This window comes from Melanerpes formicivorus, unplaced genomic scaffold (genome assembly GCF_026170545.1).
Source record: "Melanerpes formicivorus ecotype bairdi unplaced genomic scaffold, bMelFor1.0.p_v2 SCAF_5, whole genome shotgun sequence".
Taxonomy (NCBI): domain Eukaryota; kingdom Metazoa; phylum Chordata; class Aves; order Piciformes; family Picidae; genus Melanerpes; species Melanerpes formicivorus.
The window spans coordinates 36,701,257-36,721,526 of NW_027142357.1; the positions used below are offsets into that span (position 1 = coordinate 36,701,257).

Genomic DNA, 20,270 nt, shown 5'->3' on the forward strand with positions numbered 1-20,270 from the left:
GTAAAACATCTTAGCCCTGAGTCTTGCCCCACTCTCTGGCCTCAGAGTCCCAGCAGCAACTGAAGGGAAACATGAAGACAAAGAGCTGGTGCTGGTGACATGGTGGCACCTTTTCCCTGACCACCAGTGAGAGGCACGTTCAGCACACCACTGCAGAGGTGTGACGCTGGGGAGGCTTCCCAGGGGTGGCAGAACAGCCTCTGAGGCATAAAATCTGTGATCCTTTAGGCTGCTTAGAAGGCACCTGCTTGCATGTAGAGCTCTAAAAATGTTTCAGGCTCAACACACCTGGTCAGTTATCTAAGTGTATTGGAGACTTGATAGGGTGCTTGGTTGCATGGTTTTGGTTGCATGGTTTTAGTTGATAAGGTGGTGTTGGATGATAGGTTGGACACAATGATCTTGAAGGTCTCTTCCAACCTGGTCTATTCTATTCTATTCTAGTCTAGTCTAGTCTAGTCTAGTCTATAAGACTCTTGTACAACATTTGGGAGACTCCAAGCAAGTCCACCTGACAGCAAAGTCTTAGGAGGCTCTCTTCTGTTCTACACAAAGCCATTTGATACAGAACAAAGGTCACAGGTAAGGTAGCAGAGATATTTGAGGGCCCTCATAAAACCCCTACAAATTACAAGTCCTGTAGCTAGAACAGACACTGAGTGGTGCTCACAGAAGCCATGCAACAGTGTGTTGCAGTGGTGAAACAACACAGCACACAACAATAACTCCAGCCTCCCTCCTGAGCAATAGAGCACCACAAGCAAAGAGACTGTATCCAGAGAGCTGTCACTTTTCTCATTAGGTGTTTAAATAGTGCACAAAAGAGCATTATCCTGAAGAAAAGGAGATGACTACAGGTCACTTCATTCAACACAGCACTTTCAAACCAGCAGCCCACACTTGGAGTTGCTTTTAAGAAGCAACTGACTGGTACAGATGTTCACAGAGACTTGCTCAACAGAAAGAAAGTGCACTTGTCCATCTTCAGTCTTTCATTCATTTTACACAGGAGGTTTCAGTGTTTCTTTCCCAGGGCTCTCAAGATTTCAGGGTCTCATTCCCCACATGAGAGGATGTGCAAGTGCACATCGTGCTTTAACAGGAAAGGAAGTGCAAAGATCTCCCTTCAGACAGAAGTCCATTACAAATACTCTGCTGTCATAAAAGAAATAATTTACCTACTTTGTACAGAATATTTCCTTCTTCCATCAGTTTCTGTAGCAGAATAAGGAGAATATCAGGTTTTGAGGTGGCCATTGCCCATGCTGCATTTCCTGCAAGTTAAATTTTAAGGATCTCTGATAAAAGGGAAGAAAGTGTGTCTCTGATACCTACTCACACCAGAAATCCTAATCCTACCTGCCTGCAACTCTGATGGTCAGTGTGTGCAAACAGAGCTGCATCATAGATAAATTTATATGTCCATACCTGCCCCCTGCCTCCCCACAAAGAAGCAGCCAGGGATTGAAACAGTCCAACTCATTTCACTCCTGGACTACAGGACAGTATGAAAGTCACAGTAAAGGTCAGGCCTAAGGAAGGCCCTGTATTTGGTCATACTTATGACAGTAAATGAGGATTTAAAGCTCTTAGGGATGCAGCAATTATCATGTACACAGCTGCACCACCTACCTGCCTACTGATATGACATGACTTGGACACAGGTTGGGGTTTTTTTTGCCCACCCCTTGCAAAACTGCACAAATGCTGTGACTTAATAAAAGGATGTTACTCAAGCTAACACTCTGAAATCTAAATCACTAACAGTGTGAGAAGTATCACTAGTAATCAAGTTTCTTGTTCCAAGTATATTGTGATAAAGTAGATAAAGACTGTCTCCTGTAGCCTCCTCCTCAGCACACATCAGAGAGAGGAACAGAAGCAATCAGTTGCATTGCCTCTCTTCTGAAGTGAGCCTTCAGTGCCTGCCTTTACAAGAGAGGGATGATTTCTCCCAAGCAGGCACCTGCACATCCTGCAGCCCCCATGTGTATTTCCACAGTTGCTTGTTTAATCCACGTTACACCACCAACAGCCCTCTGGCAGAGCAGACACCTGGCTGTTCCTCTCGAGCAGGAGGTGGTTCCACTCACCTAGCTTGGCTCCCTTTCTCAGCAGCATCACCACCACCGCCGTGTTGCGACAGCCAATAGCTCTGTCCAGCGGCCGCATGCCACTGTGGTCCACGTGCTCAATCATTGCTCCTTTCTCCACCAAGTACTGCACCTGGGAGGAGAAACAACACAGGCCTGCAATGATGTTTTTGATAGGAGAGGCAGACCAGCAAAATGTGCAAGCTACCACTTATCCTTGAAATACACCGAGTACGCATCCTGATGTGTTCAGTGCCACCTTCACAGGGGGAAGGATTTCCAACAGCTCCTCTCCAGTCATGCAAAACACATGCAGTACCCATCAGAGCCAAGCAATGCTGCCTTCTGATGGAGAAGCAAAAGCTTTCTGCATTTCATCTGCTCTGTACAACAGCAGCCTGTAAAAGAACATGCTGGGCTTTGTCACAACAAGAGGACACAGTCTCAAGCTGTGCCAGGGGAGGTTTAGGCTGGAGGTGAGGAAGAAATTCTTCCCAGAAAGAGTGATTGGAATGTGCTGCCCAGGGAGGGGATGGAGTCACCATCCCTGGAGGTGTTTAAAAAGAGACTGGATGAGGCACTTGGTGCCATGATTTAATTGATTAGATGGTGTTGGGTGATAAATTGGACTTGATGATCTCAAAGGCCTCTTCTCTTCCAACCTGGTTAGTTCCGTGATTCTGTGAACTACCTTGGTACTAAAATGCTTTCCTGAGGAAACCCTGGCACTGCAGTCCAGATGCCAGCAGTGTCAGCACCTCAGCCACTTCCCCACCTTCCCTCTCTATTTCAGTCAGCAAGGTTTTCTCTAAGCTTTGGTTTGCATTTTGGAGATCCAGCCCAGGCTTTGCTTTGCTGCTGTGAGCTCCACTTACAATATCAGCATCTCCATAGAAAGCTGCCAGGTCCAGGGGCGTCCGTCCGTTCTTGTCTGTCTGATCCGTTGTTGCACCTTTCTCAACTAAGTACTGAACCACCTCCCTGTGCCCTTTCAGGCAGGCCCAGCTCAAAGCTGTTAGTCCTTCTTTGTCCAAAGACGAAATCGCTGCCCCTGTAAAATGGAAATTAGCTTCCTTATGCCCTGTTCAATGAGACAATCAGCTCACTGACACAGCTGTGCTCTCTGGGACAGCTGTGCAGCTCTTTAAATCAACTCTTTATTTTCTACCTTGAGACAGCAGGAATTCCACAGTGCTTAGATGTCCTTCACAAGAAGCCACCATCAGTGGAGTTCGGCCTTGCTTGTCACTTAAGTTCACGTCAGACCCATGCTCCACTAGAAGCTTAGCAATCTGAAAGAGAAAACAGCAGTTTAAAAATCGATTGGCAGGCTTAGATTTTAGCCCTAATAGCACAGAGAAGAGCACTAAGGTGTTTCTGGCAATCCTTGAGAAATCCTGCACAGCTCAGGCCTGCGCTGCTGGCAGTTCAGGGCCTTCTCCTGAGTGGAGCGACCAGCACTAGGAAGGCTCCTGACTCTAAGGTTCTCTCCCCATTAACACAGGAGCAGCAGAGGATCTAAAATTGCCTCTCTTCTTGGCCTAGGGACTGTTTTAACTCCCATGTGTTGCCACTGAGGTCTATCACACCTCAGGTTGTCATGCAGCCCACGTACTTCCGAATCCCTTGTATCTCTTCAAGTAACCTCAAAAGGGAGCTTCAGAATAGGTCCCTTTGAAGCTGATGCAAAGGCACAGGAGAAATGTACACTGAGTTATGAGAGGGCTAGAGAGAGGAGAAATCAAGGCCCAGTCCCCAAAGGAATCCCTTTAGTTGGCAGAGATGTGCCAGACCTGCCAGTGCCCCTGCCGTACTGCACAGAGGAGGGGAGGCACCCCCCTCCTGTTGGCTCTCGTCACGGCTGCTCCGTGCTGCAGAAGGAACTCGCAGACCTCCAGCTTTCCTCTTCCTGCAGCAGCTGTCAGGGCTAAAGAAAGCACGTTCATCAACAGCAGCTCTTAGCTGTCTTACCACATCTTCTGACACATGCACATTGTTCCAAGAGTCTCACTGAATCCCCCATTTGTTTCAGCTCAGCTGCTCTGTAAGAATTTCATCACTCTCCTCAGTCACAATCAGGTTAGGCCAAGTCAATAAGCCACACACATTCTCTGCTGAACAAAAAGGTGCCTCTCAAAGTAATCACAGTATCACCACGGTTGGAAGAGACCTCAAAGATCAAGTCCAACCTGTCACCACAGACCTCATGACAAGACCATGGCACCAAGTGCCACATCCAATCCCCTCTTGAACACCTCCAGGGATGGTGACTCCACCACCTCCCTGGGCAGCACATTCCAATGACGAATTACTCTCCCAGTGAAGAACTTTCTCCTCACCTCCAGCTTAAACTTCCCCTGGTGCAGCTTGAGACTGTGTCCCCTTGTTCTGGTGCTGTTTGCCTGGGAGAAGGCACTGCATCACATGCATAGCTTTTGGGTTAGAAGGAACCTTCTTGAAAGTTTTGGATAAACCCACCAGCCTGAGGCAGGTCCTTTATCATTAGTCACCTTTTCATGACAAGAAAGCTTCACCCCTTTCCATCAGGCCCTGCTCAAAGGTGCAGATGGCAACAGTGCTGGGATTCAACAAGAGGCCTGGAACTCAAGTGTCAGGAAGCTCTGTTTACTCCATCCCTAGCAGTGATGTAATAGCAAGAAGCAGGTCTCTGCAGGCAGTTGGTATCTATCTAGCCTCTGGAGGTCTGTAACTTTATGGTTTTCAAAGGCACTCAGTCTCAAGCCATAACACTTGGAGAATTTAGCTTCACTGTCCATCAGTTAGAATTGTTCCCCTAGTTTTTCATGGTGAAAACCACAGGAGGTTATCAATCCAGAGCTGCAATCCCTGTGTTCACCTTTGCTCCAGGCATCAGGGGATTATTGTACATTTCCCAGTACACAAGAGACATCAACATCCTAGGTCACCTTAAAAACCTCTTGTCAGCTGAACAGTGTATGTTGTCTGGACATCCAGCTAAAATGCAGTAACCTTACAAGTCCTGCACAGACAGAAGGCATCTCCTGAGCCCTGGCTGCTAACACCAGAGCATCACAGCTGCATGCACACCCCCTTGCAGGCTGCCCAAGAGCGCAGCAGCAATCAGCTCCGGACAGCACAGTGATAAATCCACTGCTGTGATCTTTATTTTAGACTTCTGAAAGCTACAAATCCCTGCATCTTTTTGTTCCCAGCATCTGGCTTGTAAGAAAGCAGGACAACTCCCCACATCTGGCACCAATACTTTGTGCTTCTGCCTGGCAGCAGAAGGCTGAAGTTTAAACATAGAGCCTTGCAGCAGTGCCACTCGCCACCTTCTCCTGTAGCTGGTTACGCTCCCTGCTTTTCACTAGGATGCTCACTGAAGCTTGACAACAAAATATTTTCCCCACCCTGATTTTTCCCCCCCCGCCTCTTCCATTTTGTTTACATCAACTCATTGTGTGCTTGAAATGGAGCTTGAAATTCAGATGCTTTTGCTGTTTGTGTGGAAGCGTCAGTGATGCTAACACCGTGTAGCAAGTGGGGCCATGTGCAGTAGCTTCTGCAGGAAGTGGGGAAAGACTCACCCCTTCACTTTCCACAACCCAAGAAAGGCTGTGTTCCAGTAAGAGGTGAGTCCAGTAGTGAATTTGTTATGGTTTTTAGCATTTTCAAACAAACTCCAGCAGATGCTGAAAGTGGATGAACTTCCCAACACTGCGGGAAGCAGCAGAGTCTCTTTTTTACACAACATTCTAGCCACTCTTCACTCCCTGCTGCTTCACTCTTACATCAGCTGTTTAGTTCTGAACAGCTGGAAGATACCAGTTAGAGAAATTCCCATTAAAGGCAGAACAAGCTGTCCTGTCCACAAACTTCTACACTTGTGATTCTGTCACTGCCAGCATTTTGGCTCAAGGTGTAACTCACAGGACAGCAGCAACACAGAGGGAGGGCACAGGCTCTGCTCGCACCCTGTGACAGGACAAGGGGCAATGGATAGAAACTCCAGCACAGGAGGTTCCACCTCAACATGAGGAGGAACTTCTTCACTGGGAGGGTCACAGAGCACTGGAACAGGCTACCCAGAGAGGATGTGCAGTCTCCTTCTCTGGAGCCTTTCCAGCCCCATCTGGATGTGTTCCTGTGTGAGCTGTGCTGGATTCTATGCTCCTGCTCTGGCACAGGGGTTGGACTCAAGGATCTCCAGAGGTCCCTTCCAATCCCTAACATCCTATGAGCCTGTGATCACAACTCTCTAAACCTTACCCAGGTGTCAGAAGACAAAGTGAGGCCATCACCTCACACTTCCTACAAAGACATGAGTTCTCAGACAGACAATCTGTACTGAAGCTCCCAGCACTCTATTTCCACAGACAATTTTCAGTTTGAGTCAGTGATTTACAGCAATTCCAGTATCAAATCACTCTTCAGTACAACACACAGGTAGGTTCAGTCAGTCAGAAACCCTTACACCTATAAACTGTATTTTGTTATGAAAAATTTGGTGTTTCCCCAAAACTTCCATCATAAAAAAACCAACCCAAGCAAGCAAACAAAAACCCAAGCCACACAAAACCCTGAAATCAGTATTGAAAGCTCTTACTTCTAGACTGAACAGCTGAGTTATGGAACCCCTGAGAAAGGCCATACCTGTTTCTCCCCACAAGGCATCAGTCTCATTGATGTCTATGTCAAGGTCCTTCTCCATTGCCAAGATGTAGCAAACCACCTGTCAAAGCAGAGATGCAGTGAGGCACAAAAGCCATTTGCTGTAACAAGGCACAGCAATGGGTAAAAGATTTAAAGTAAGTGAGAGGGCTTCTCTCAATGCATATGAATCAAGTTCCAGCAAGGTCTGAAAGGTTTGTAGTATGACCTGGTAGATGGCTGAATGCTGTTGGAAGCAGTTTTTAACAAGCCCAGTGCCTTTCAATTAATTGGTTCAGGATGTTTTGCATGATTATGATCCAGTGAGCTCCAGTGTGACCTGGCACAGGTTGCCCAGGGAGGTGGTGGAAGCCTCATCCCTGGAGGTTTTGAAGGCCAGGCTGGATGTGGCTCTGAGCAGTCTGACCTAGTGTGGGGTGTCCCTGCCCATGGCAGGGGGGTTGGAACTGGCTGACCCTTGAGGTCCCTTCCAACCCTGACAATTCTATGATTCTGTGACCTACAGATACCAGAATTATCAAGACAAACAATGCTAAAAGTAAAAGTAAAGCATTGCAGTTGAAGTGAGGAAATTCCATCTTATCTAAAACAGAGGAGTGGGGGAAAAAAAGAGCATCCACATACATCTCATTAGCTGGTGAGTCCTGGCTTTTTCCTTTTGTCTGTGTCATAGAATAATAGAATGGTCCTGGCTGGAAGGGACCACTGAGGGTCATCTAGTCCAACCCCCCCTGCAGGAAGCAGGGGCATCTCAGGTAGTGACAGGACTAGGGGGAATGGAATGAAGCTGGAGGTGGGGAGATTCAGGCTGGAGGTGAGGAGGAAGCTCTTCCCCATGAGAGTGGTGAAGCCCTGGAATGGATTGTCATTGGAGGTGGTTGAGGCCTCATCCCTGGAGGTGTTTAAGCCCAGGCTGGATGAAGCTCTGGCCACGCTGATCTAGTGTGGGGTGTCCCTGCCCATGGCAGGGGGGTTGGAACTTGATGATCCTTGTAGTCCCTTCCAACCCTGACTGATACTATGATACTATGATCCCTCAATTAGACCAGGCCACCCAGAGCCTGGGTTTCAAACTTTCCCCACAGAATGCTTTAAACAGACTTTGTCAGCTGCTAATTGTTAAACTGAGATGAGTTGGAAGTTAAGTTTTGCTGTGTTTTTATTTTGTTAAGGAAACCTCTGTTCTGTAACCAGCTCCTAGTAGGAGATTATTAAATTAAAACCTCTCCTGAAAGGCTACTTTAAACAGACTTTTCTAATGGAGAGTCACAGAATATATCTGGTTGGAAGAGACCTCAAAGATCATCCAGTCCAACCCTTGATCCAGCACTGAAAGGTCAACACTAAACCATGCCACTAAGTACCAGGTCCACACAGAACATTGTCACTGAGACTGCAGCAGGGGAGTAGAAGCACACTTAATTTCTGGTGCTGTGGGAAAGTGGCAGGAAAGGAGAAAGTTTGTGTTAGGCTTTATGAGAAGTGCTGCACACATTGTATGGAAAAACCTCAACCTCAAAATGCTAGAATATAATGTATTCCAAATCCATGAGACACACTGGCCTTTCTTCCTAGCTAAGATAAATCAAGCATCTTACTGCCCTACAAATGGAGAAGATGGACATTTTCAGGTAAGAGCAAGTATTTATTGTTGATGCGAACTAATTCAGAGCAGCTCTGAAGAAAAGGAGTTGAGAAGCTCAGCATGAGCCAGCAGTGAGCACTTGCAGCCCAGAAAGCCAACCAGAGCCTGGGCTGCAGCAAGAGAAGCAGAGCCAGCAGGGTAAGGGAGGTGATTCTCCTCCTCTGCTCTACCCTGGTGAAACCACACCTGGTGTGCTGTGTCCAGTTCTGGAGCACCTAGCACAGGAAGGATCTGGAGGTGCTGGAAGGTGTCCAGAGAAGGGCCATGAGGATGAGCAGAGGGCTGGAGCTGCTCTCCTCTGAGGACAGACTGAAGGAGTTGGGGCTGTTCAGTCTGGAGAAGAGAAGGCTTCAAGGAGACCTAATTGTGGCCTTCTGGTATCTGAAGGGGGCTCCAAGAAAGCTGGGGAGGGGTTTTTAGGGTGTCAGGCAATGATAGGACTGGGGGGAATGGAACAAAACTAGAAATGGGTAGATTGAGATTGGATGTTAGGAAGAAGTTGTTCCCCATGAGGGTGGTGAGAGACTGGCACAGGTTGCCCAGGGAGGTGGTGGAAGCCTCATCCCTGGAGGTTTTTGCAGCCAGGCTGGATGTGGCTGTGAGCAACCTGCTGTAGTGTGAGATGTCCCTGGCCATGGCAGGGGGGTTGGAACTGGCTGATCCTTGAGGTCCCTTCCAACCCTTGCAATTCTGTGATTCAGGAGTTTCCATCTAGTCAGTGAATAGCAACCAGGAACTCTTCTGAGAGTGAAGGCATTGTCCATGAACTAAAGTTAACCACAGCTCGGAGTGCTCAAACGTGACAGTGATGGCTTCCATACCACATCATCAATTAACTGTACACAGACATTTCTATGTCTGAATCATGTAAAGAACTTAAAAGATCAGGTTCTTGACCTTGTAACAATGAAAAATAGACCTAAAAAGAAGTAATTATCAAAATGGTTCTGCTGGAGAGCTGGTTAAGCTTCCACTTTCGGCACATTGCTTACAATACTTACAGAGGAACTCCCATCAGCCTCGTGCCATCTTTCTTCAGGTATCACTTCTTACTGATTACTTTGCTAGCAAGGTTTGGAGGTATTTTCCCACCCAACAGGAGACATGCACTACCTAACTGTCTAAAGCATCTTGTGTGTTTCTTGTATTTACTTCTAGTGTTGCTTTCACTGAGTAACACTGCCATGCTGAGTAACTCTTCTCATCACAGACATGCCTACAATCCAGCACTTGAGTCTTAGGTGACATCAGGCTGCAGCAAGCTGATGTCTGTACCTTGACAGTGCTTCAGGTTAAAAAGCCAAGCATGTGCAGCACAGAATTTGTTACACTACAGACAACAAAATAATTCAGGCTGAAGCAGAACACATACTGGGGTGGATCATTGATACAGCACATCATTATCACCACCATTTAGGATAGAATAGAATAGAATAGAATAGAATAGAATAGAATAGAATAGAATAGAATAGAATAGAATAGAATAGACCAGACCAGACCAGACCAGACCAGGTTGGAAGAGACCTTAAAGATCATCAACCCATGGCACCAAGCACCCCATCAAGTCTCCTCCTGAACACCTCCAATGATGGTGACTCCACCACCTCCCCAGGCAGCCCATTCCAATGGGCAATCACTCTCTCTGTATAGAATTTCTTCCTAACATCCAGCCTGAACCTCCCCTGGTGCAGCCTGAGACTGTGTCCTCTTGTTCTGGTACTGGCTGCCTGGGAGAAGAGACCAACCTCTGCCTGTCTACAACCATCCTTCAGGTAGTTGTAGAGAGCAATAAGGTCACCCCTGAGTGTCCTCCTCTCCAGGCTAAGCAACCCCAGCTCCCTCAGCCTCTCCTCATAGGGTTTGTGTTAGAAGCCCCTCCACCTACTTTGTTGCTCTTCTCTGGACTCGTTCCAGCAAGTCAACCTCCTTCCTAAACTGAGGGGCCCAGAACTGGACACAGGACTCAAGGTGTGGCCTAACCAGCGCAGTGTACAGGGGCAGAATGACCTCCCTGCTCCTGCTGGCCACACTGTTCCTGATGCAGGCCAGGATGCCATTGGCCCTCTTGGCTGCCTGGGCACACTGCTGGCTCACATTCAGCCTACTATCAACCAGTACCCCCAGGTCCCTCTCTGCCTGGCTGCTCTCAGCCACACTGACCCCAGCCTGTAGCACTGCATGGGGCTGTTGTGGCCAATGTGTAGAACCTGGCACTTGGATGTGTTCAATCTCCTGCCCATGGACTCTGCCCATCTGTCCAGCCTGTCGAGGTCCCTCTGCAGAGCCTCTCTACCCTCCAGCAGATCAACTCCTGTCCCCAGCTTGGTGTCATCTGCAAATTTACTGATGATGGACTCAATGCCCTCATCCAGATCATCAATAAAGATGTTAAAGAGGATGGGGCCCAGCACTGATCCCTGGGGGACTCCACTACTGACTGGCCGCCAGCTGGATGTGACACCATTCACCACCACTCTCTGGGCTCGGCCCTCCAGCCAGTTCCTAACCCAGCTCAGAGTGCTGCTGTCCAAGCCAGGGGCTGACAGCTTGGCCAGCAGTTTGCTGTGGGGGACAGTGTCAAAGGCCTTGCTGAGGTCCAGGTAAACTACATCCACAGGCCTCCCCACATCCACCAGGCAGTCACCTGGGCATAGAAGGAGATCAGGTTGGTCAGGTAGGACCTGCCCTTCCTAAATCCATGCTGGCTGGGCCTGATCCCTTGGCCATCCTGTAAGTGCTGTGTGATTGCACTCAAGGGGACCTGTTCCATGATCTTGCCTGGCACTGAGGTCAGGACAGATTTAAGTCAGCTTCCAAAAACACAGGGCACAAGGTAGACAGAAAATTACACATTATATCATTATTGGGTAATTAATGGTAGCTAATTTAAACCAGCTGCTAAGAATGCAAACTCCTCCTAGCATCTTAAGTTTCAACAGTTCTGCTTTTCAACCCTCTTTTTAAAAACAGCTGCAAGCAGTGCTGTACAATTCTCATGAATTCAAACACAACACCTGAGCTACCCAACCTACCTGGCAGTGTCCCATGCTGGAAGCTGCTGTTAGAGCTTGCTGCAGGGCCTGGCTTTTTCTTAGTGAATTTTGTTCTTGGGAAGAAGCAGCTGTCCAAGCAACATTGAGCAAGTACTCCAGGATGTCACAATGTCCTCTCAAAGCACTATGGACCAATGCACACTGGCCTTTCTTGTCCACATAGTCAGCCTGCATTGAAGGAAAAATCATGTTCAGAGTTAGAGAGTCCAGTGAAAGGCCATGGAGAGGAGAAGCACTGCAAGAGAACAACCGTCAATCCTATCATCAGGAAGGGCAAGAAGGAAGATCTGGGGAATTACAAACCAAACAGCCTCACCAAAGCTGCTGGGAAGGTGAGGGAAGAACTAACCCTGGAAACCATTTCCAAACATATGAAGGACAGGAGGGTGATTGGGAGTGGTCAACATGGATTTACCAAGGGGAAATCACAGTTGACAAAACTGACAGCCATCAATACCTGGCTTGGTGTATGAGGGGAGAGCAGTGGATGCTGTCTACTTTGATTTCAGTAAGGCTTCTGACACTGTCTCCCATGACACAGTCATGGACAAGCTGACTAAGTGCACAGTGAGGTAGACCTGAACTGCCTGGATGGGCTAGGTAGAAAATGCTTCATGGAAGTCAGCGTGGATGTTCCCCCACTGCCCTGCCCTGAGACCATGTGTGTGAATTGTGCATCAACAACATCTTCCCTAGGCCTCTGCATGATTTTTTGGCAGTCCTTGTGCACCTGCTTACCTTTGCACCTCTTTTGCACAGCAGTGAAACTATGTTCATGTGGCCCGCGGCGGCTGCGTAGCTAAGTGCTGTCATCCCATTCTCTGAAGTCCCATCAACAGCAGCTCCAAATTCCAGCAGAAGAGTGACCACTTCTTCATGTCCGAGGTGTGCCTGAACACACAGCACTGGAGCATTATTCAGGACTTCAGTCCTGTAATTCACATTTGCTCCCGCCAGGATCAGCAGCCGGCTCACCTAAAATTGAATTGAAGCAGAACAATTGCTCCTCAGTTTTGTCTGATCAAGAGACTTGACATCCTGATTCAGGTATCCACATGTCCCTACCTAATGCTGATGTTGGGTTTTATCTCATATATAGCACCATGAAAGTTTAAAATCATCTGTTAGCAAACAGATTATTGCATTACTGATCTCTCTACTCACCTCTTCCCTGAGGCTCTCTACTTTCTCACCACAATTTCATCCCTGTGACTTGCAACTACTCTCCAACTGATTCTATCAATAAAGAACCAGACTGCACAGAAAGCAATCTGACAAAAGTTATCAGAGCCTGGGTGTGAGTGTGTGTGCAAGTGCACACAGATTGCCAATCAAAGGCTTAGCAGCTGGCTAGAATTGCAGCTGTCCCCTTTGGATTTTCCTATCCACAATCCAGTGACTCCAATAACAGAGCAAAGATCTGGCTTTTTACATCATAGAATCAATAAGGTTGGAAGAGACCTCAAAGATCATCAAGTCCAACCTGTCCCCCAACACCTCATGACTACTAAACCATGGCACCAAGTGCCACGTCCAATCCCCTCTTGAACACCTCCAGGGATGGTGACTCCACCACCTCCCTGGGCAGCACATTCCAACGGTGAGTAAACTCTCTCTGTGAAGAACTTTCTCCTCACCTCGAGCCTAAACTTCCCCTGGCACAGCTTGAGACTCTGTCCTCATCCTTTCACTCAGTATTTCTCCTTTTATAGTTCTCTTGGGTGACAGGTTGGACTTGATGATCTTTGAGGTCTTTTCCAACCTTATTGAATCTGTGGTACTTGCCCACACAGGAAAACATGGCTGAAGTGTGGCCAGCAAACCAGGGGGCACATCTGACCCCTCAGGATGCATCCACACACTGATCCCTGCTACAGAGCACGGGTGCCTCAGCACCAGGGTGAAACCCTGCTTTCCATGGAAACTATCAAGGAAAACTGAAGTGGAATTTAACAACAGCCTAAAAAAGGCACAGGAAGACTTGTTCCAAAGGAGTTCAGTTACAGATGCAGAGTGGTGGCTTTTTTTTTCTTCTAAGGGCTGATCCTCCCCCTCTGCTCAGCTCTGGTGAGACCCCACCTGGAGTACTGCGTCCAGTTCTGGAGCCCCTACTACAAGAGGGATGTGGAGGTGCTGGAAGGTGTCCAGAGAAGGGCCATGAGGATGAGCAGAGGGCTGGAGCACCTCTCCTTATGAGGACAGACTGAAGGAGCTGTTCAGTCTGGAGAAGAGAAGGCTCTGAGGTGACCTCATTGTGGCCTTCCAGGATCTGAAGGGGGCTACAGGAAGGCTGGGGAGGGACTGCTCAGGATCTCAGGTAGTGATAGGACTAGGGGGAATGGAATGAAGCTGGGGTGGGGAGATTCAGGCTGGATGTGAGGAGGAGGTTCTTCACCATGAGAGTGGTGAAGCCCTGGAATGGGTTGTCCAGGGAGGTGGTTGGGACCCCGTCCCTGGAGGTGTTTAAGCCCAGGCTGGATGAGGCTCTGGGCAGCCTGATGTAGTGTGGGGTGTCCCTGCCCATGGCAGGGGTGTTGGAACTAGATGATCCTTGTGGTCCCTTGCAACCCTGACTGATACTATGATACTATAATAGTGATTTCAATATTCACCACCAGAGTCCCAGCAGCAGTGGCACATGATGCTTATTCCCTTACCTTCACATTGGGGGTGTAGATGTTTCTCAGAGAAGCAAGGGCTGCAGACAGTCCATCAGTACTGTAGCCAATCCACAGGGCTTGAAGATGACTGGAAGAAATCCCAGTCCTTTTACTGAGACCCTAACAGGAATGATAAGAGAGGAAATCTCTCTGTAGGACTAGAAATGCAATTGACAGCTACACCTCAGCAGTAGAAAGAGAAACAACAGTCCTGTTTGTCAGCACTAACATAAGCTTCTAACAAAGTACTAAATAAAGCAACTCAGAGGAGACCCCCTAAGATGCAGTCAGGTGAACAGGTCATAAAAGCTATCAAACTGTAAGGGTTTACCTTGAAAATGTGAGCTTTAAGGATGTGGTGACCAAGCTCCATCGTCTGCTGGCGGTTTAACTTCCCCTCTTGTCGAGAAAACATGAAAGCCAGCAGAGAGTGCCCGTTCCTAGCAGAAAGGATGGGGAGAGAACTGCTTTTAGAACTGTCCTCTCACTATGGCTCTTTACATTGTACTTGCATTTTACATTGTGACAGCTGCACGCCTGTCACAATAGCTCAGCTTCCTCTGGCAGACTTCTGGCACTTGCCATGCCATCCAAACAAAGCTTCTTCCCCAGCCAAATGATGCAAAAAACAACAAAAAAAGGCAAATTTTCAAGTTGAGACACACTCCCAACACTTCTCTCCTGTCACCTCCTAGGAGGCCCATGTCAGAAACAGTGCAGCCTAGGACACTGATGTGCACACTGCTCCCCTCCTGTCTTGTTCCATCTCCCTGTAAGGAACTGCAGGTTTTTTTCCTCAGGAAAAACCCAGTCCTTTCAGAAGGTCTGAATCTGGGCAGTGCTGGGTTAATACCTGGACTTGACCTTACAGATCTTTTCCAGCCTACACAATCCTATGGTGCTGTGAATTCCTTTGAAATGTGAGATAAAATGTCTATTTAGTAATTGACCATCTACATTAGCTGGTGGTCAGTGCTCTAGGAAACAGTGGGAATGGCAGAAGCCTGAGAAAACAAGGTCACCACACAGAATCACAGAATCAGCCAGGCTGGAAGAGACCTCCAAGATCATCAAGTTCAACTGATCACCCAATCCTAACTAAGCAACTAGACCATGGCACTGAGTGCCTCATCCGGTCTCTTCTTAAACACCTCCAGGGACATCAAGCCCACCACCTCCCTGGGCAGCCCATCCCATTGGCAAACCTCTCTTTCTGGGAAGAACTTCTTTCTAAGATCAAGCCTAAACTTCCCCTGCACAGCTTGAGACTGTGTCCTCTTGTTCTGGTGCTGGGTGCCTGGGAGAAGAGACCAACCCCCACCTGGCTACAACCTCCCTTCAGGGAGTTGCAGAGAGCAATAAGGTCTCCCCTGAGCCTCCTCTTCTCCAGGCTAAGCAAGCCCAGCTCCCTCAGCCTCTCCTCACAGGGCTGTGCTCCAAACCCCTCCCCAGCTTTGTTGCCCTTCCCTGGACATGTTTGAGCAACAAAACATCTTTATTGAACTGAGGGGCTCAGAACTGGACACAGTCCTCCATATGGGCCTAACCAGTGCTGAGCACAAGGGCAGAATGCTTTCCTTAGCAGTGGAACTGGACAACTAACCATATGCCACTTAGACTATTTATCTGGAGGGTGAATTTGCAGGGCCCTTCTCACCCCATCTTCAGAAACTTCTGAGCAGAGCTTTCCAAGGAGGGCAGCTCTAAGCCAGAGTGGGCAGTGCTCCACCTCCCAGCAGAGCAGGCAGCCCCACTCCAGGAACGTAATGGGTCTGTCCAGCGTGCAGCTGGCAAGGTGAAGAATGGTGGGGCTGAACACCCTGCAACCCTGGCACTGCCACCTTTGTTCCATCCACTCCAACACACAGAGGTTCTGGGTTGGTGACAATTTTAAATGGCAGAATTGTTTATTATTTTGTTAAAAATAACCCAAACAACTAAAACCCTGAGGAGCATGGAACAAATGGAAGATGCAGGCTGGGAGAGTGTGCACCAACAGCTTTGCCGTCTCCCAGCTAACTAATTCATGCTAAGTCAAAGGTGAGATGGAACAAACTGAAGCTGTGCCATCAGGATATAATTATAGAATGAAATGCTTTGGTGTTTTTATGTCTAAAAGAGCCCAAACAATCTGTTCTTTCTATTCCTGTGCTCTGAACAGACAAGGTGCTGCTGCATGTCATTCTCACCAATTTTGCTCTATTAATAACCTAGTACCCTCATGTCTCCAGGAAGGTAGGAAAGTCACAGGCAAATCTGCATAATGGAATGGAATGGGATGGGATGGGATGGGATGGGATGGGATGGGATGGAATGGAATGGAATGGAATGGAATGGAATGGAATGGAATGGAATGGAATGGAATGGAGTAAACCAGGCCAAGCTGAATGCAGCCTTGAGCTTCTGAGTCTAGTTGAGAGGAGGGAAGGTTGGAGGTGATGACCTCAGGTCCCTTCCAACCTCAGCCATTCTATGGTTCTCTGATTCTCTGGCCATGCTGTGCCACAGGTCCTACTCACCTTGGCTCACACAAGAAGTCAGTATTCTCCCCCTCTGCTCTCCAAACCAGCCACTCCCTGAAGGAAGGGTGGCAGAACATGCGCGTTTTGTCACGTCTTTTGATCAGGAAACAGGAGAGGGCTTCCATCCTTTGGCTGAAGTCTTCCCATTTCTGCTCACCATTGATCTGGCCTGCATTGATAGCTTGGAAGATCTGCTCATCTGTCATGGGATGCAGGGACGCCAGCGCCACGTTCAATATTGGCAGGGCTCGCTCAAAGGCGGAGTTGGTCATGAACTTCATATTGCACTGCAGCAAGTACAGTTCTGAGAGAGACACTGGAACAACCTTGTAGCTTGCACTTTTGATTACTAAGTGACCCTTTTGGAAAAGATCCAGAGTGAGTTTCAGGTAGAGGTAGGAGCCCAGGCTTCTCGTGATCAGGTGGTTACTCACTTTCCCAATAATAGATGCATCAGCTTTTCCATTTAAAGATATGTTGTTCAGAATCTCCTGGCTGTGGTTAATTCTGTGCTGAATATAAGCATTCAAGTCCTCATGAATTTCTTTGTTATCTGGAAAATTGTCCAAGGATATTGTGACAAAGGGCAGGGAAGTTACTATTTCCTGTGAAGGGAAGAGGTAGGAAAAAAAGAGGAAACAAACCACACAGGCATTAGAGTAGTCCAGCAGCAAAAACTCAACAATGCATCTTTGCTGCGTTTCTCTTCTGCAATGAGTACCAGAGAGGTTAAAAAGTAATTCCTTGGCCCACTTCACTCCTGAAGGTCAAGGAAACACAGCCTGATTTCACCACTTCTTGTATTATTGATTCCACTATCATACTCAAAGTGATTCACAACAGAAACAGCCTTCAGGTATCACACTTGTGCACTGCAAATAAACATGCAACAACAAAGGAAGGGAGGGAAAAAAACCCCAAGAGGCTTTACTTGGAATTCCTCCATACCCAGTGTTTGTCCAAAAAATCCCTTAGTCTTTGAGGGGAAGAGAAAAGTTAAAAGGGTGTTTTTACCTGGAAGTTGGTTCTTACAGTCACAATCAGCTTCAGCCAGGGAGGAAACTTACAGATGATATTTGTCAGAAACGAAGAAAGCGTGTCCCCATAATCAGGTTTATGAAACTCAGCATCATTTAAACCATCTATCAAAATGATGTAATCCTCCTCAGGAATTTTCTGCTCTGAAATGGCAAAAATAGGAGAGGAAAGCATGAATGCCAATTCTCCTGTTAAATGACACATTTTTTTCTCCCCAGGTTTGGAACACCAAGAGATTAAAAACATCTTTCTATGCACAGCAATCCACCTTACGGCATTAAGCATTACTTAGGAGAGTCAAAGCAACATCAGGAGATATAAAACAACAGTGCCATGAAGTGAAAGAAGTGGAAGCAATCACAGCTGGGGGGTTTTCACTGCCCTGTTGTGATGGATCTATTTCACAACTGATTTATAAAGAGCTCCTTTCTTGGAGCTACCAAACAAAAAATAAGTGTACAGTTTGCAAATATCAAAGGCACTGGTTTGCACTTTCAGTGCTGAGGAGAAGAGGTTCTTTTTGCAACAGCTTGGGCAACCAGCAACACTCATTTTGAACACCCCTTTAAGGATGAAAATCCCAGGGGTTAACATGAGACTTGCCAGGGGATTTCACAGGAATTTTGGGGACTGCCAACAAAGTTCAAGAACAAGAGGACACAGCCTCAGGCTGCACCAGGGGAGGTTTAGGTTGGATGTCAGGAAGAAGTTCTATACAGAGAGAGTGATTGCCCATTGGAATGGGCTGCCCAGGGAGGTGGTGGAGTCACCATCACTGGAGGTGTTCAGGAGGAGACTTGATGGGGTGCTTGGTGCCATGGGTTAGTTGTTTAGGTGGGCTGGATTGGTTGATGGGCTGGACACGATGATCTTGAAGGTCTCTTCCAACCTGGTTTATTCTATGTAATAACTGCAAACTAGTTTGCAAAGGAATGGCACAGGCTCTGCACCATGGGGTTGTTCCTTCTCAGGTGCAAGACTTGCCCTTGTTGAGCTTTATCCAATTCCTCCCTGCCCAACTCTCCAGCCTAAGTCTCACTGAATGGCAGCACAGCCTTCAGGTGTGTCAGCCACTCCACCCAGTTTTGTGTCACCAGCAACAATGCCCTCCAGTTTTCTTCACAGCTGTTTGCACAGTGTGCAACTGAGGCACTGAGTGGTTTTGCTGCTTAGGCAAAGAAATGAAAAGCTTATCATAACAATCTAATGCAAAAATTACTTTTAATTGCTTCCTTTAGACCCTCAGAGCATGGAAAAATGGAAGGACTGCATTCAGACTCAGTTCTCCTGCCCCTCCACTCTGCCCTGGTGAGGCTGCATCTGGAATATTGTTCCCTCAGTTCAGGAAGGACCTCAGGGAACTGCTTGAAAGAGTCCAGTGCAGAGCCATAGAAATTAAGGAAGTGGAACATCCTCCTTAGAAGGAGAGATGGCAGGGGGTTGCTGGGGTTTTCTACAGGAGGGAACTCATCCTGCCACCTGCTTTCTTGACAAACTGCTGTATCCATTTCAGAAGCAAGCAAAAGCCTCATCTGCTTTGCAGGCGTTCAGGCACAGACACAGAAAATGGCACACTGAGGAAGTGTGGCAAAACTCAACACAGCATCTGCAAACACCAACCTTTCCTGCCAACCCTCTGGCCTTCACTGCAAGCTGCAAAGCTATCTTTGGGCTTTTTAGGCAGAAAAATAAATGTGTGAAGTTTCCATGACCTTCACTAAGATTCATAGGATTTTACTTTAAAACATGAGAAACAACTGTTCAAAACCTGCATGTAATTGCTACAAACAGCTACCTCATTTAAGGAATCCCTTTCTCCAGGCATGTTCTACTTGCTTCATAGTATCATAGTATCACAGCATCATTCAGGGTTGGAAAGGACCACAAGGATCATCTAGTTCCAACCCCCCTGCCATGGACAGGGACACCCCACACTAGATCAGGCTGCCCAGAGCCTCAGCCAGCCTGCTCTTAAACACCCCCAGGGACGGGGCCTCAACCACCTCCCTGGACAACCCATTCCAGGGCTTCACGACTCTCATGGTGAAGAACTTCCTCCTCACATCTAGCCTGAATCTCCCCACCTCCAGCTTCATTCCATTCCCCCTAGTCCTATCACTACCTGAGATCCTGAGCAGTCCCTCCTCAGCCTTCCTGTAGGCCCCCTTCAGATCCTGGAAGGCCACAATTAGGTCACCTCAGAGCCTTCTCTTCTGCAGACTGAACAGCCCCAACTCCTTCAGTCTGTCCTCATAGGAGAGGTGCTCCAGCCCTCTGCTCATCCTCCTGGCCCTTCTCTGGACACCTTCCAGCACCTCCACATCCCTCTTGTAATAGGGGCTCCAGAACTGGACGCAGTACTCCAGGTGGGGTCTCAGCAGAGCTGAGTAGAGGGGGAGAATCACCTCCCTTGCCCTGCTGGCCACACTTCTCCTGATGCAGGCCAGGATCTGATTGGCTTTGCGGGCTGCAAGTGCACACTGAGAGCTCCTGTTGAGCTTCTTGCCTCAGAGCATGGAAACACACATTCTTAGTTCTCCCCCCCCCCCCCCCCCCAAATCCCCACTTTGAATACAGTTTAGATTCCAAGTCACTTCCTGCTCAGC

At 47.9% G+C, this 20,270-nt stretch overlaps 1 protein-coding gene across 6 annotated transcripts in view; it reads right to left on the reverse strand.

Annotated features, from left to right (window-relative positions):
• Nucleotides 1-20,270, reverse strand: part of TANC1 (tetratricopeptide repeat, ankyrin repeat and coiled-coil containing 1) — a 91,701-nt gene that overhangs the window by 4,327 nt on the left and 67,104 nt on the right. For all 6 annotated transcript variants that reach the window (XM_068139177.1, XM_068139181.1, XM_068139179.1 and 3 more), the window contains 12 exons: nt 17,641-17,807; nt 16,624-17,231; nt 14,436-14,544; nt 14,102-14,224; nt 12,183-12,419; nt 11,424-11,612; nt 6,729-6,807; nt 3,887-4,020; nt 3,262-3,385; nt 2,969-3,144; nt 2,094-2,226; nt 1,183-1,274 (listed from right to left, as the gene is read on the reverse strand). In XM_068139177.1, the coding sequence (XP_067995278.1) occupies nt 1,183-1,274; nt 2,094-2,226; nt 2,969-3,144; nt 3,262-3,385; nt 3,887-4,020; nt 6,729-6,807; nt 11,424-11,612; nt 12,183-12,419; nt 14,102-14,224; nt 14,436-14,544; nt 16,624-17,231; nt 17,641-17,807 (2,171 nt within the window). The remainder of the gene's footprint in view (nt 1-1,182; nt 1,275-2,093; nt 2,227-2,968; nt 3,145-3,261; nt 3,386-3,886; nt 4,021-6,728; nt 6,808-11,423; nt 11,613-12,182; nt 12,420-14,101; nt 14,225-14,435; nt 14,545-16,623; nt 17,232-17,640; nt 17,808-20,270) is intronic.